Source organism: Melanostigma gelatinosum (assembly GCF_949748355.1).
Source record: "Melanostigma gelatinosum genome assembly, chromosome: 2".
Lineage (NCBI taxonomy): Eukaryota > Metazoa > Chordata > Actinopteri > Perciformes > Zoarcidae > Melanostigma > Melanostigma gelatinosum.
This window is the reverse complement of record NC_136635.1, coordinates 18,218,048-18,234,088: the sequence shown is the minus strand read 5'-3', so window position 1 is coordinate 18,234,088 and position 16,041 is coordinate 18,218,048. Positions and strand designations below refer to the sequence as shown.

General features: G+C 40.7%; 2 protein-coding genes across 4 annotated transcripts; one reads left to right on the top strand and one right to left on the bottom strand.

The window, feature by feature from the left end:
- Positions 1 to 1,162: 1,162 nt before the first annotated feature.
- Positions 1,163 to 6,752, top strand: nkpd1 (NTPase, KAP family P-loop domain containing 1). The gene is made up of 4 exons (XM_079290859.1): positions 1,163 to 1,274; positions 2,231 to 2,559; positions 4,301 to 5,716; positions 6,458 to 6,752. The coding sequence occupies exons 1-4, from the start codon at positions 1,253 to 1,255 to the stop codon at positions 6,713 to 6,715; spliced, it is 2,025 nt and encodes a 674-aa protein (XP_079146985.1). The 5' UTR covers positions 1,163 to 1,252; the 3' UTR covers positions 6,716 to 6,752.
- Positions 6,753 to 7,983: 1,231 nt separating this feature from the next.
- On the bottom strand, positions 7,984 to 15,327 carry LOC306793308 (LIM and senescent cell antigen-like-containing domain protein 1). Of its 3 annotated transcripts, none has more exons than XM_079290874.1 (11): positions 15,245 to 15,327; positions 14,106 to 14,262; positions 13,875 to 13,941; positions 12,293 to 12,384; positions 11,928 to 12,077; positions 11,666 to 11,816; positions 10,781 to 10,873; positions 10,627 to 10,675; positions 10,422 to 10,497; positions 10,006 to 10,180; positions 9,101 to 9,190 (listed from the first exon to the last, which is right to left on the bottom strand). In XM_079290874.1, the coding sequence occupies exons 2-10, from the start codon at positions 14,252 to 14,254 to the stop codon at positions 10,042 to 10,044; spliced, it is 966 nt and encodes a 321-aa protein (XP_079147000.1). In that variant the 5' UTR covers positions 14,255 to 14,262; positions 15,245 to 15,327; the 3' UTR covers positions 9,101 to 9,190; positions 10,006 to 10,041. The 3 variants fall into 3 exon arrangements, with proteins under 3 accessions (XP_079146999.1, XP_079147000.1, XP_079146998.1); XM_079290872.1 differs by having other exon boundaries at positions 12,293 to 12,413; positions 15,170 to 15,326; XM_079290873.1 differs by lacking the exon at positions 10,006 to 10,180 and having other exon boundaries at positions 7,984 to 9,190; positions 12,293 to 12,413; positions 15,170 to 15,326.
- Between the last annotated feature and the right edge of the window lie 714 nt (positions 15,328 to 16,041).

Here is a 16,041-nt window from a genome sequence, read left to right as displayed (position 1 = left end):
CTTTTGTGCACACTGATCAAAGTCCATCAGAGTCAATCATAAACCTTTTTCAGCACTAAAAGTCCGTCTGTAACTCTGTTTCCGGTTTGCCCTGTTAGACTGTCTATGAGTCCATTAAGCATTTGTGCAGGCAACAACATAAAGAGGAAATATGTTGCCAGCAGGAAAAGGTATTAGGTTATGCAAGGTAATCATTGACACCGCAAAACTGTTGACATTTCCCTGCACATAAAAAAGAACAGCCTGCACCCTGGGAAGGTGCATGCCCATGCATGAATGTCACGATATCATCTTAAAACAATTCACTTAAATGCCTGTCAATCAACAGAAAAAGAAAGAAAACTGCAGGTTGTGAATTTGTGTTTTTGCCATGCAAGCACTCTCATGGGCATTCATTCCACTTGTGGTGCTTTCCATTTAACTGTAGAGGTGTTCAGTACATAAACTAACAAATCTCTCAAGTTATACCGAGCGTACTCAATCAACACTGCGAGTGTCCAAGTCGGTGGGTTTTTACATTGGAGCTCCCCTCGCTGGTGACAGAGCACCACTGCTGCACCATTGTCTGCTGCTCGGGCATGATGTACAGCGAGGACAGACAGAAGCCACACTCACAAACACACCTCCACTGCCTGCACTGAGTGCCCTGCTGTTTCTCCTTCTTCGCAGGTCAAAGGGATTTTATGTGGAAGCTGCACACCAAACCACACAGACAAACATGGATGAGACAAACAAAGGTAAGTTATCTGCAGGTAATGTCAGGAGTGTGATTTAGCTTTCTCCCCTCGTACTCAGAAGGGCTCCATTCTCACTTTCACTTTCACTTTGTTACTGAATATTATCATGAACTGAGTGTAAATGCATATATTGTCTGAATCAGGGATGTGCGCATTGTTACTTTGCCCGTCTAAATAAAATAGTATTATCATTATTAAAATAATAAATATTATTATAATGCAGGGTCCCGTTTTCCCTCAAGCTGTTCTATATTGTAATGTACTGTATATAAGTCCAATATATAATTTCTGTAAATAATCATCATCAACATCAAGTGTTTTTGCTCACAGAAGAGCATCGAATAAATAATCGGAATAAAATTTTTTATGTAAAATGAGTTATCCATTCCATTTTTTTCAATATTCTTAATCTCTTTACAGATGATATTTATGCATATGCACTGTCCAAGACCCTGACAAAAGTTTCATCACCTGCGACTGTAGGACTCTACTCCTCATGTCAGAATCGAATTAGCATGATCCTCGGACAAATGGCAGGTATGTACAAACACTCGGCCCCCCAGCATATCATCTCTTCTGTCTGCTGGAGGACACTTGATTTAGATCAACCACTTAAAGGCCAGCGACGTTTCTGTTTTCAGAGTTCACTGTGAACATGGCTGTGTGAAACAACAATGCGTTGACCGTAGAAGATGCACATGCCAATACAAATGCTATGCTAGCACAATATCATTACCACATATTAAACATAATGTTGCACTGGCTTAGCCACTGCAGTCAGAAAATCACTGAGCTACTTCTTGGCATATGAATGAGCTGTGCACCACCACCATAGATTGAAAAGTGGAGGTTGTGGACTGTATTCTGAAGTACACATCTCACAATTTATATATTTCCCCCCACAACACATTCATACCATAAGGGATAAGGAGTTTCCGAGGCTGCACATACTACTGCGTCCAAACAATCCCCCTCAGCATCAACTGTAACGGTGCAAATGTAAGCAACTCTTACCACATCAAATTACAATTTACGCCAATTGCCTGCAAAATGATAAGCATATCTTCACCCCACGAACGATGGATGAGCAGGTACCACCTTGAACTTTACAAATGAGAAGGACATTTCTGAATAAGAAACACAGAAAAATGCCTTGAACAACTGAATATTAATTAAATATCTATCATTGCAAGAAAATCAGGTTGCTTATTTTCCCTGAAACAGGTTTAAGGTTTAGTGCCATGGCCAGGGCCTTTTATCGGAGTTGGTGGGAGCCCAATTAGTCAAACTCACCAACGTATTGCTTTAATATTAGACATAGAATTCTAAAAAAACATATCCTCTTTAAGTACAAGTCAACTAACCAACATGTTTTGCCAGTCTTGATGTCTCTCTGATTTGATTTAAAAGCTTATCCTCACATGTTCCCTACTCCAACCTGCTAAAGGATGTACATAAAATGTCAATATTATCAATGTTTTGTGTCTCCTCAGTGTACATGAAGCAGGAAGCTTTGAAGATTGAGCAGAAACACAAAGGGCGTTACAAGCCTCGCTCAGTTACGCCTTCATTGTGTGGCTTTCTAGCGCTCATTGGGCGAATGCTCTTCTACAGGCCCATTTGGACCGAGGAGAACCAGCAGCACCATAACATCCGCTTCATTGATGTACATTTTAGTGCCTGGCATTTTGCAGGCAGTGACCTGCTTTGGGCCGGTCTAGCCATACGGCTTTTTCAGGCCATGCAGATGAACTTTGGGAAATTACAGATTGTGCTCTTCCGTGTGGCTCAACATGATGAAGAAGAGGAAGTCAAGAAGAAGGTTTGTGAATCTACAGAGTACAGCCATGCTAGTGGCTCTGGGTGTCTTTACTCAGCTGCAGGATATATAACTATATCCATACTCTTCTTTTTCTTTAACTTCGGTCGAAAAATTGTTCGCAGTACAAAGTGATGACAGCAAGGTCTATTTCTGCAAAGTCACATCACAGTCGTTCAATGTACTGGAATGGGAGTTTAAGTCTCAGTGGCAGATACCAAAAAATATATATTAGAAGATATGCAGAGATGGAAAGAGTACTATAATATGTCATGTAAATGCACTTTAAAGTATTTTTACTCAAGTGGAAGTACAATTGAGTAAATGGATGAAAGTAAAAAAGTAGGTCAGTTAAAACGTAAATGTGTAATAGGGAAGGGACGTTGAAAGGAGGGTAAACAAAAATGTATATGATGATAAAACAGACCTACTAACACGTTTAGGCTACAAAAGGTAACGTCAGCAATAGCCCTTCTGTCCAAAGCTACAAGACCATTATTTCTCATTTCTGTTAAGAGCACTTTGCAGCCTGAGTACACAGCTGATAACTTATACAACCTGAACAGCCAACAAAACTCAGGCAATTACTCAAACAGGAACGAGAATAAATAAAGAGAGAAACCGCGGCGGGTGCAACAATAAATATTAAGCAGCATGCTATGTTAGGCTAAATTAAATAGCCTACCACTTCTTCAAATCTGAATAAAACATCACCAAGGCAGACAACACAATAAATAGTGGATGCGCCCACAAACACTAATAGCCCATTAAAGCAAAGACAAGCCACACAGTTTGTTTGCACAAGAGTGTGTTGTTGTAGGTTACTCACCTGTCTGAACGCGAGTCTTGCGCACCTGTCATTACTCCGCACTCTGCTCCATAACCAGTCCACTCATCCGCTGTGTCCCAGTATAACCAGTCCAAGCCTCTCCGTCCCACTGCGCTCCTCAAAGTTTTCAAACATTTCGAGCTATATGAGCGCTCTGTAGTCACTGTGACAGAGATTATTGTTAAAACAGCAGAAAGTCCTCAAACACCTCACAGAAGGTAAAAGTTCCGCAGTGAACGTCACCGCAGGGTAATTCACGGATTTAGCGTGTTGCTCACACCCATAATGCACCTGTTCACGCAAAACGTTTTGTTTAACCTGTGCTAAGTCACAATGATGTAGCAAAGTACAAAGTAAAATAAAATTACTTATACAAAAAAAAATTAAATTATAGTACAAGCACACAAAAATACTTTACAGTCACGAAAGGAACTATAATTGGTCACATCCATCCCTCAAGATATGTATCGAAGAACATAAAAATTTCATCTGGTGATGGCGCTAGATGAAAAGGTAGTTCACCAAAGTTATGACAATTTATCCAGAGTGGATCATGTAAGTTGAGGCGATATTTCACTCAAAACGAAAAGGTATACCTCAAGGTGGCATTGGATGCAAAGTCAGGAAATCGCCATAGGTATGAGAAAAACCACGAATGTCTGTAAAGACCTTGTGGCAATCCATCAATTAGATGTGTCCCGATCGATAGTGATGAATTCGACCTGCTGATGACCCTCGATGAAAAGTCAGGGGATCACCAAAGTCATTAGGACTCATCGCTATCTAATAGTGTTCAAATATTTAATTCCGGACCAAAGTGGGGAACAAACTGGTGACTGACATTGCCGTGTCGCAAAAAACACTTCAGTGAAATCTAATATGCCTCGTATTTGTTCTGATTTGTTTTGAATTCAGAGAGTGGAGGACAGTCCAAACCATTGGAGGTCCAAAAAGGTTTGCTGCTGCCCTCTGTGGTTTCTCTGCCTGTCCATTCTTGTGGTACCACCTATCATCCTGGTACTCCTGTTGACTTTTGGCCTTCCCGAGCCTGAGGTGAAACCAGGCGCGGCCGTGAATGGAACAACCACCCAGGTGGCTGTGCTTGAGGGCCTGGTCATTGCTGCCCTTGGAGTCCCTGCAGCAAGCGCATTGAGGTTTGTCTTTTCCATGGGTAAGAACCTCATCTTTAGCCAGGATCTGAACATCAAGAGCGGGATGGACAATGAGCGCATCAGCATCCAGCTGGGCTTCATGAACGAAGTGAGGAAGGAGATGTGGTTTCTGTCTCAATTCATCCAGTTTATGGAGGTGTTTGAGAGAAGGAGGATCCGTGTGTTACTGAAGATCACCAATCTGGACCGCTGCTCCCCCAAGAAAATTGTCGCAGTTCTGGATGCGATCAACATTCTGCTTTCAGATGAGGAGAGTCCTTATATTTCCATCCTGGCCGTCAACCCGGATGTTCTTGTGCAGAAAGTGAACTTTGCAGATGGCTGCTTCAGCAAAGAAGACAGAGCTTATGCGATGTTGAACCGCATCGTGACGCTGGCCTTCACTGTCCCACCACTGTGCGATGATTCAAAGCGCAATTTATTTGACAGCCTCACTAGCAATAAACGTAGCACTGGGAGCCTCAAGGAGACCTGTTCGTCAGTGGAGGTTGTATTTGACACAAAAGAATCATGTCAATTGATGGACAGAAATCCAGCTGAACTGGATGTAAACGAGGAGGAAGTAGAGAAGTTGGTCATGAGCATCCTGACCAGCAATAAAAGGAATCTGAGCAAGTACATGTTAGAGGATGCCATGTCTATGAGGAGGGAGATCAACTCCATTCGAATGACTGTGATAATTATGAAGGCCTTGAAGAAGGACCTTCCTCGAACAGACTACATCGCAGCATGGGTGGCCTTGGCTAATCAGTGGCCCTGCCGCCTCAGCTGGATCATCCAGTGTGTGGAAGACGCTGAGCAGAGAGCAGTTATTGAACGTAACAATGAGGCCAACAGTGCTGATTCAAAGACCTTGTGGGAAGTCTTCAGTGAGTCCAGGGCTGAGCTGTATGTGATGAGTGCACAGATTGAGGACCTCCTCGAGCAGGATGGAGATCCTGAGATGTTTGAAAGATTTCTCAAGATGGATTTCCGATTCACGGTAAAGGACTTGAAAGGATTTGAAGAGGCGACGGTGAACCTGGATCGTTCAATTCGGAAGGAGCTGGCTCACCTCAGAGGGACCTACAGGCTGAAAGATTGTAGTTGGATGAGGAACCTTGCCCCTCTGCCAATCACAACTATCATCAATATGGATAAAGAGGATGTGTGTAAAGAGGTAAGAACCTTCTTAAAATATCATTTTTTCAGTAACACTTGAGAAGCTACGTTATCTATGTTATGTTGCCAAAAATAACAATTGTTTTGATGAAGATGTCAGCCAATAGCTGGCCTTTTTCCATCATGAATATGTTTTGTAGAAGCCTTTCTGAAGAATTATCGCTGTCGGTGCTTACCTTTGTGACAAACACATTGCAAGTACTTCACAGTTAAAGCATCGCCGTGTGTCACCAGTTGAATGCTTTTAATGTGAAGCAGCAGAAGTGTTCGGTTTGTATTACCAGTACCTAAGTACAGCTGCAGATGCAGAGTTAGGTGAGTAAGCAGTCAACAGTGAGGCTGTAATCAACAAGATCAAATAACAAATGCTGAATTACATGTCGCATAATTTCCTGTCAATCCCTTGTGCATAGAGTGGGCAGTTTTAATCAAACACTGGAATGGCGGACCCTGCCACTTACAATAAAACCTATAGAGAGGTATATACTGAATGTAAATACATATCATTTTTTTTAAAGCTGACTGTAAATAGTATCCCAAACACACACACACACAACAAAGAAGTATTTTTTGAAATGAATGTGTTTATTCACCTCACACGATGATGCAAATCAAAACCTTGTATGGACTCTTGCAAATGTAATAGAAAAGATAAATTCAATCATATCAGCGAGGATTAGGAACTAAATCATATCACTGCTCAGTGTTGATAATGCTCACATTTTCTTATGTTTTTCAGTTGGAAAGAATGAAATTTCCCAGCAAGTATATTGATATTGTGAGAAGCAAAGACCTCAACGGCACGGCACTGGTCTTTTGTGAGGCAGATGACCTTAAAAGCATCCTAGATATGACCTTAGGCGAATGGGCAACTTTTAGACTGCACTTCCTGGGTTTACCATCACATCTCCGACCACAATACAAGAACATGCCACCGTCACCTTCTCATTCTCAGAACCAGCTGTCGGGATTCCGCCTCCATGTTCCCCATCAGTAGGCTACTCGTCTACTGTTAACAGCATGTAAGAATGCAATCCATTTCAAGTGTGATATCCCTGCATGGTTTATCAGCAACATTTATCAACAATCTTTACAGTAACAATACAGAAACCTGTAAGTGTGATTTAATTACATTCGCTTTGTTTTGCGACAGGAGCTTTTGATAAACTCTTGATTCTGCTGAGAAAAATGTGTAATCTCGTGTAACTATGTCAAGTAATTATCACATGTATGTCCCTTAAGGGGACAAGCAATGAAAGCTGTACTGTTACCTAAATATCAACCTCTGTTGACCTGATTGTACATCTGTGTTTTTCATGGATCACATTCTTTTTCATGGATCACATTCTCCTATAATAGGTATTTTTCGACTTGTCACAATCGGAAAAGCACATTTCTGGCTGAATGTCATTCCCTGCTTCAGTTTCAGAGTTCTGGTATTGTGCATGTTGGCTCACTGTCACACGGTAATGGCTTCACTGTGACACTTTGATGAAATTGAGCCATTGTTCATGTCACTAACAACACCTGTGCTTTTCCGGCTATGACAAGTCAGAACATCTGCTGTGAAAAATAACTATGATGCATCGTTGTTGCCGTTCTTTTATCTGTCAGTGTTTTGTGGAAGGTGGCAAACAGGAAAGGACCCCAACGACAAAAAGCTGTGAAAGATGTTACCCAAACAAAACACACAGAACTATTTTTTAACATTGCTTTTACAATTATTATGACTGTTAAAATATATAATTACAGATCACATGACCTCTTTGATGGAAAATAAGAAGCTCGAGGGGCTCTATTTTCAGACTTTCTTTCTTCCTTTGCCTCTCACACAAAAGTGGGACATGAAGTTGAAGTTTATGTTTCTTAAATTGAGGGGTGTTTCATCAACAACTCAGGCTTTAGTTTAACGGGAGCGTTAACAGGAGGCTCCTTCGTGCACAAAATTTAAATTTGATTGTATGTTTTACATTCCTTTTGTTGTTTTGTGTTGTTTTTCCATGTTTGTACTGTAACTTAATAATGTGATGTGCCTTCGTCATAAATCATGAATGCATGCTACAGGTTTCACAACCTTTAAATAAAGTCAAAGGATATTTACTGCAAATTTAGCTTGTGGAAATTCCTGTGTAGTTGGTGTTTCATAGAGTGTAATTCACTGTGATGTGTTGGGAGTACTTGATCAAATGTAAATTCTGACAAATGAAATGCATATGCAAGTGTCCCAAAAAATAAGGAAAACACTCATCCAAGCAAATATATGTATTATTGTGTAGCACAACACATTTTGTTCTAAATACATTTGCCAGTTTACAAACAGCCCGAGCAATGTGCTGACTCAATGATATATTTTTACATCAAAGTGTTCGTATATTAAATAATCAGCTGAAAGTGCATCTGTATTCCTCTGAACTACTTCCCTCAGAAAGTTGCAAACATTACTGTCTAAATATATGAGGCTGACAATCCCAAGGCATTTACTGTACAGGCAATAACATTTCACTGCTACATATACCGAAATCAAGCCAGTACTATACAGTAAGCATATTTTGTGGTGGTGTTTCTAATCATATTAGCACCCTCTGATATATTTTCTCCCAACTCACTGTGAATTTTTCCTCACATTGGACAAATCATCAGTCATGGAGTAATTCAGGCACAAGTTCATCGGAATTTTACATTTATAATATTAACCCCTAACCAGTGGATTCATTAACACTTAAAGGTTTATATACGAGCCCTGGTCCAGGTCATGGCTCATTGCAAAGGTCTTCTTGCAACATGTAATTCATTTTTTCATGTCAGCAAGAGTAGAAACTGTTACAATGTCCTAAAGAGCATAGTGGTTACTTTGTAAATATTCAGACTGAGGTATAAAAGCTCAAACGGTGAAAAGGCTGGAATTCTGCTTTCAGTCTAATTGAGATGCATATAATAAGGCATAACTGCACGTCTCATTTGAACCATTATTTGCATTTTAAGACACAGTTCATATATTCGAGGCACATATTCAATATAATGTCTAACAGCAATCTTCAAATTAAAAAAATAAAATGTAGATGTTTTTTGGCAATCATGCTCATGGTAAAGTTACAATAAACTGGGACACAAAACTTCTTCTATGATTAAAAAAAATATATATCTGGCCAATTTAGGAATGTAAAAAAACAAAATAACTTTTGCGAACAGGCACCTTTATGACATCTCCACCGTGATATAGATGTGTAGTTTAAATGGATCCCAGATTGAAATGAATAATATTGATGTACTGGTACAACTCTGAGTCCTTGTGTTGGTATGCAGCAGTTCATAGCAGACAGCGGGAACACTTCCAGCTTTGTTTGGCTGTAAAGCAGCTCACTTGCATCCCAAGGACTCCGCCAGCTTCTTCAGCCTTTTCTTGAGCTCCAGAGGAAACTTTTCATAGCACTTTTTACAAACAGGCTTCATATCAAACTCAACAAACTTGTTCCTGAAAAGAAGGAAAGAAAGATTCTGTCAAAACTTAATCTACCTGCATTATTCTGTATCTAAAAACAGTATCAACACTGCAGGTTAAAATGTGTCCGAAGTCACAATCTCCTAACTTTAAATTGGGTTTGCATGAGGGCCATGCTTTTAGGAGGCAACACCACATCTTCTGACGTGGAATCATGGAAACCTTTGAAATTACCATCCAGCTTTGTCCTTTAGTGAAACATTAGTCGTCTCATTCAAACCAAAACAAGAAAGCTTGAGGAACGCTTAAGTTTCTCATAAATAGAGCTGAAACTGTTAGTGGATGAAGTGCTTTTAGTTAATTGATGGATTAATTGTTTGAGTCGATATTTTCAAGCAGAAATGACTAATATTTGGTGGCGCACTGCAAATATAGAAAATACATGCAAATAGCAAAAAAACACAAACGGATAAATCAACTTCACCAATTTGAAAGAATATACACATAATTGGGTTTCAGACAGTCGATTGAACAAAACAAGACATTTAAAGACTTCACCTTGGACTTTTTCCATTTTGACATTTTATAGACCAATTAATCCATTTATTGATCAGATTAATTAATCAGGAAAATAATTGTTATAAGCCCTACTCATTAGCATCAATTGAGTCAAACTTAAGTTTGATATGAATGTATACTTCAGAGGTTTCGCACAAACTCCATTAACGCATAACAGTTGCAGGGTGTCGGTTTATACCTCACAAATTAAAGACAAATAATGACATCATGCCATACTGTCACAAACATGGAACACCACAGAAGAAGAGGAAGGCAGAGACAGCACCAACCAAGGATGGAATGGTGAGTTGTCAAGATTAATGACTCTACAGACACACAGCAGGATTTTTCTTGCGGTCTTTGGCATCGCGCTCACGTCGAGCCAGGCGACGTTTCAGCTCCTCTGGCATGCGCTCATAGCAGTGCTTGCACACCGGCTTCAGGTCAATTTCAACAAACTTATCTCTAGAGTGACCATAGAAGTGACGTGAAGCATGTAAGAGGAGAATTTGGAGAGAAAAGAGTCAAAGAGGGAAAAGTTGTAGCAGGAAAGTGAAATACGCACAGACAAGTGTTAACACTGACACTAAAGTACGTGTTAAGTAACAGTGTTCAACAGAATTGAGAGGAAATATCAGTATTGTACACGATTAGTTAGTAAAAAATAAGCTATTAATGAGAGCTTTTATTGAGCAACAGCACTTACTTGAGGGTGAGTTTTGTGTTGCAGGTGGAGCATGAGAAACAACTGACACACCAGGCCTTGTTGAGAGCAGACACCACTGAGGGGGTCACGGGAGACAAAGAAGGGAAATAATCGTCAACATTCAACTGTTTTCTGTTCGAGCAACATCTTCAGTAAATTACATTCAAACACAGCCCTGAAGATGAGATATCATATTGATACTCACCATCGCCTTCAATCACACGGTTGCAGTGATAGCACACATCGCCGAAGAGCTGTAAAACAATATATATATTTTTTTTTAATAAGTAAGCATTGCTAATATTATGTCCGTCATGTCTTCCAAAGCCACTGTTTTACCCGGCGCTCCTGCTTCTTACCTGGTTATAATGAATCTCACAGTAGGCCAACCCCTTCCTCTCATAATGCCGGTGACCGAGGAAAGGCTTCTCACACTTGGCGCACACAAAATGCTGTAAACAAAAACAAATGTTGTTGAGGGAGAGGGGGGGGGGGGGGGGGGGGACTCCTAATGTAGGCATATGAAACTGACTAGAGGAGCAGTTGCCAACACAACATGAATAATACATGAGCATTATATGAATATGTTTAATTAGTTAGGAATGTTTTCAAAAGTTAGACTCGACCTGTGGTGAAATATCAGTTGTTTTTGTTTTGTTTTTTTAATCACATTCAGCACCAGTGTGGTGTCCCAAAGTGGTTTTAAAATAGCTCGTCTTTTCTGATGACTGCGCGATAAAAGTGGTTAGATACTAAATTTATTTCAGCAAATGACTGTATTTAGCATTAAATTGACTACTATACACTGCTGATAGTCTGGAGCTTTTATGACCAGTATAAACTTCAGCAGCCTCCAGACAGAACACACAACTTGATCTGCTGCGCTCTGCCTCAGGAGAAACAATCTCTTTACTGCCTCGAATTAGCTCATTAACATTGTTTTGGTGCTGAAGTTGTTTATTCAATTAAGTAAAATGCTCCTGTACACAAGTAACTCAATTTGAAATTCATGAAAGCATTTTATTCTGCCTCAGTTTAAAGGTTACATACAATATCACCTACATCTAGTTAGCAACTCAATAAAAAAATGATGTCCATATCAGCTACACTTGCCTGTCCTCAATTCTCTCCACGCAGAGAACAACTCATGAACACGGTAAACATGGTCCCTATTCCTAAAGTGCCTATACTGCCTATATACCGTATCCAGTGTATTATAAGTCGTCTCCTTCTTTGGGACAAACCTCCACATGCCACTGCTTGCCCATGGCATTGACAACACGGCCCTCGATGGGTCTCCTGCAGGCGCCACAGATCGGTACGCCCATCTTATCATGGCAGGGCAAACAGAAGAGCTCTCCCTTCAGCTCCCTGGCTTCGGCTGTCAATTCCTTCCTGTGGGCACAGAAACACATCAGACGATCTTTTTCTCGTGATGTCTTGGATACATTCTCATGCGTGTACTGCTTTCTGTGCTCAACAGTGAGGCGGAGATGTAAGACTCACCCACAATTGTTGCAGTTGAAGTGGTCTGGGTGATAGGGGTCGTTCTTAAAGATCAGCGGTTGCTCTTCAATGATGGCATGGCACTTCTGGCAGATATACTTGCCCAGGCCACGAGCTTTCTCGCAGTTATGGCAAGGGCGACACAGGTGCCTGAGGAGAACCAAATTTAGGGGCTTCAAGTGCAATAAGCACAATGTAACGTTTTGACATACTCTTGACATACGTTTGTCACAGCTGCTCAAAATTCCAGTATTTGTTAGAACGCAAACGCGAGAGAGTCAGCAGCTTGACACGTGTGTAACCACCGGTTTTATAGGCTGTCACAGGGTCTCCGTATTAAGACCGTAATAAGACGGGATACTCACCTGCCAGCATTTTTGACAAACCCCACGTCTGCAAGCACAGCCTGGCAAATGTCACAGCAGAAGCAGTCGGGGTGCCAACTATTGTTCATGGCCTTAATGACACGACCAATGATGAACTCCCCTGAGGGAAAGCCATAAGTGAGAGATCAGTTTGAGGCAAGTCGAAGTCCTTTTCAATATGTGTTGGGACTGGATGCCATCAGTTTATCATACACAAAATACATATTCATACATCGTAGTTCCTAATGAGCACACCCCTATGGAGTCCTGGTGTTACTTCAATGCACTATAGTGCTTCCTATAGTGTTCTCAGAGTGACACTTTGATGTTGAATGCATTTTAATCTCATCCATTTCATTTAATTAAGAGCATGTCTGTGTCTCCCTGGGCACAGTCAAGCAGTATTAAGATTAAGCTTACGTAGCACTAAAATGCATCTTGGGTGATCTAAACACATGGGTGAAGTTCTAAATAAAAAAGTTGAACAAAAGTATGACTATATTTAAAGAGCAGTGAGGACACACTGGATATGGAGGTCAGGGATGCTTACATGCAAATGTACGATGGTTCAGTGGTCACCAAACTGTGTGTGGCGATGTGGTGATGCTTTGCTACTTGCTGTGGAGCCGTTTATGAAAACGTTTGTCAAATAAACATCGAGTAGACAACGATCCAAAAGCAGAAGGGAGACCCAACAGAAAGGAGTTGTGACGTGAACACTGACGGCATTAAATTAAAAGCTTCATCAAGATGTTTTAATGTGCTTGTGTCACGGCAAACCTTCGACACATATACATATAGAAATTTCTCAATTCTAAGATTCTGCTTCGCTGCAGTGACAGAACATTATCGGGAGTTTGGTTGTATTTCAGGTCAGTGTGAATCTTTGCTGTGTTTTGCTGTCATTTACTGTCACGCTTGTATCTCTCCTTTGATCTCTGTTTCACCAAGGCTAAACTTACACACACACACACCCCATGTGCCCCGCTACCAACATTAGCTGTTTATTTCAACAATGTTGAGATGAAAAAACACGCATACAGGTTGAAATAAATTTGTGTTGAGCAGGTATTGAAAAGATGCAACATCTAATATTACACTGTTGTAGTCTGATTTGTTTTAAACACTTTCTAAATAAAGTCCAGATTTATCTGACTGCTTGTATTAATTGATGAAAAAGCAGCCATGTGCAGTAAAACAGAAAATTGAGGATGCTACACATTGAGATGCATCGAGAATCGTTAATTCAAAGATGCTCTTATATCAGCCAACGCAAAACAACTGCAAGGCAAGGGTTTCAAGTTCAAACCCACACAAGGTTCCAAAAATCCAAAACAACTCCTTCAAATAGGTTGTGAACAGAGAAGCAAAGTCTAATATCAAATAATCACTTGAGGGCCACCCGAGATGCATTCTGGTACCAGGTATATCTCAATTAGATCTAGACATAGTCCAAAATATTCAAATACAAAATACTTTAACATTTACACAAAGTGTAGTTTAGTCTTTCTGGGGTTCACAAAACCCCACACATACTAGCTCCGGACCGGCCTGAAATGAGTAAAGGCCCTATAACACTCACCACACTGGTGACAGCAAGGGGCAAAGAGCATCTGGAAGTCATGTTCACAATATTTTCTCCCTTCAAACTGTGAAGAGAAAGAGGATTGAGATTATTTCACTCAAGAGAAACATTCTCCACATAAAAAGGAGTACTGGACAAATCACCAGCACACGTGCAGCACATAAACTATACAGCTCATCAAAGTATTGATTTGTGAAACGGTTTACGGCGCCTATTGGAGTGCACTACCTCATAAAAGAGTCCCTCTGGGAACTGCTGGAAACACTGGGCACACACAAAGCAGTGCTCATGGTACAGCTCCCCATTGCTGTTGACAATCTTCTCGGTCGCTGCAAAGCCACTCTTACATCGCTCACAGGCTGCACTGGCCAGGGCATTAGCAATGCTGTTTGCACGAGACAAGAAAATACACATTAGTACATTACCAGCCCAGAGTCCCCGTGAAACGTTAGGCTGGCAATTGGGATGCAAGGCCGGACCAATGTTTATCATTTCACACATAACTCCTCCATCAACTGCTGTGTTTGTTTTTGGCAGCTGTCACCATGGAGAGTGGGGAGATAATATGTGAATCAGTTTGGTCACTAACACGGTTACTCACTCCACAGCCATCTCCTAATTTGGTAAAGGAATAGAGGTAGTGAATGCCAGCTGAATGACGATTTGCAGCCTTGCCTCTGCTCCAACACACACACACACACACACACACAGTTCAATGCTGTTCCTCAACTTTCTTTCAGTAGGTCAGTAAAGTGTTAGGCCAATGCTGGACTGAAGCTGCGTGTTAAACACAAATATCTTGTATTAAGTTGCAAACTAAAACAATGGTCGCTAACATTACTCCAACCACCCATGCACTGGTTGCTGTCTTTAAAAGGCTTCAAATCAATCAATGCTCATAACCTCAGTGATTAGAGTTACAGGGCGGTGAGTGCTAATAATTCGCATCATGTTGAGAATTAAAAAACAACAGCTAACTAGCATGCAAATTGTACAGTTAGCTCCAATGTGGGGTTCTCTTAAGAACACTACACAACGTAATTTAACTAACAATAGCTACAACATATCATAACAGGGAGGAAGCCTTTAAACTGTTAGCGTGGACTAAATTGTGAATTTATCATTCACATTGTTGCTGGTGCCTTAAGTAGGGTGTATCAATTGTAGCTAACTTTGCCCCAATGGGAAGCGAATGTGACGTTAGCTTTAGCTTGCTGGCTGAAGTTAGCGGTTGTGAATGTTTGCTGCTAACCGCTAACGTTAGCTACAGAAGCTAATGAAAATAATCGTACCTGCCCGTCATTCCAGCCACCCCAAGCATCCCCTCTTAGCACGAGAGTTTCTAGAAATGTAGTGAATGAACTGACATGTATTGGTGTGCTAGTTCGCTTTCGCTGTGTTGCCAAAGTTTTCAGGGAAAAGCAGACTCGTCCTGCGCCGTGTAGTCCCCTCCCAGTACACCCGTACCTCATCGTACTGAATTATAGGAGTAACAAGAGCCCTGTGCGAGGGTCTGATGTATGGACACAGCTGTTACGGTACTGGTTGACAGCTGATGCAACACACAAATATAGAATACACACATACAGAAACTATTGAATGCATATTTTGGCAAACAATGAAGACAAGAGTGTGAGTGTTTCTGAACATACAAAGCTGTAATATCTGGACAGAGGTTTATGAAGCTCTATTCATAAAACTGTGTTTGGAATAATGTAGAAATCATGTGGATTTGAGTAAAACCATCCATCTGAGTTCATCAGCACTTAGTCCACACCTGAAGTGCTACCAACACGTGAATTATCACTTCAATCCCAAGACTTGAAAACATAATTATTTGTGGGTGGAGCAGGAGACAGCACTCAAGTTCTGTCTTGTATCAGACTGGAGATATCATTTAAATGGCCTTCTTGGAAAGCCCTCTGTTTGGAGGTAAGTGCAGTATAAATAAAATGTACCTTGTATTGTATTACACGCTATTATCTTTCTCTATAATGATACAATTTTCTCACAGGGGGGTTTGAAGCTTGATATACCCCTTTAACTGGCTTAAAGATAAAATTAGTTGACTCACAGTTAATCCTGTGTGTATTTTTCCATTTCGTAACAATATTATGCCTATACATCTCTGTAAACACATGTTTTTCTACAGTAGACACAGGAT

Excerpts from the sequence above, each read along its gene's own strand:
- nkpd1 (XM_079290859.1), top strand. The coding sequence starts at position 1,253 with ATGATCCTCGGACAAATGGCAG. Across the intron at positions 2,560-4,300 it reads AAGAGGAAGTCAAGAAGAAG|AGAGTGGAGGACAGTCCAAA; the intron begins GTTTGTGAATCT and ends TTTTGAATTCAG. Across the intron at positions 5,717-6,457 it reads AAGAGGATGTGTGTAAAGAG|TTGGAAAGAATGAAATTTCC; the intron begins GTAAGAACCTTC and ends TATGTTTTTCAG.
- LOC306793308 (XM_079290872.1), bottom strand. The coding sequence starts at position 15,198 with ATGCTTGGGGTGGCTGGAATGACGGGCAG. Across the intron at positions 13,942-14,105 it reads CAGAGGGACTCTTTTATGAG|TTTGAAGGGAGAAAATATTG; the intron begins GTAGTGCACTCC and ends TTCTCTTCACAG. Across the intron at positions 11,817-11,927 it reads TTCAACTGCAACAATTGTGG|GAAGGAATTGACAGCCGAAG; the intron begins GTGAGTCTTACA and ends CTGTGCCCACAG.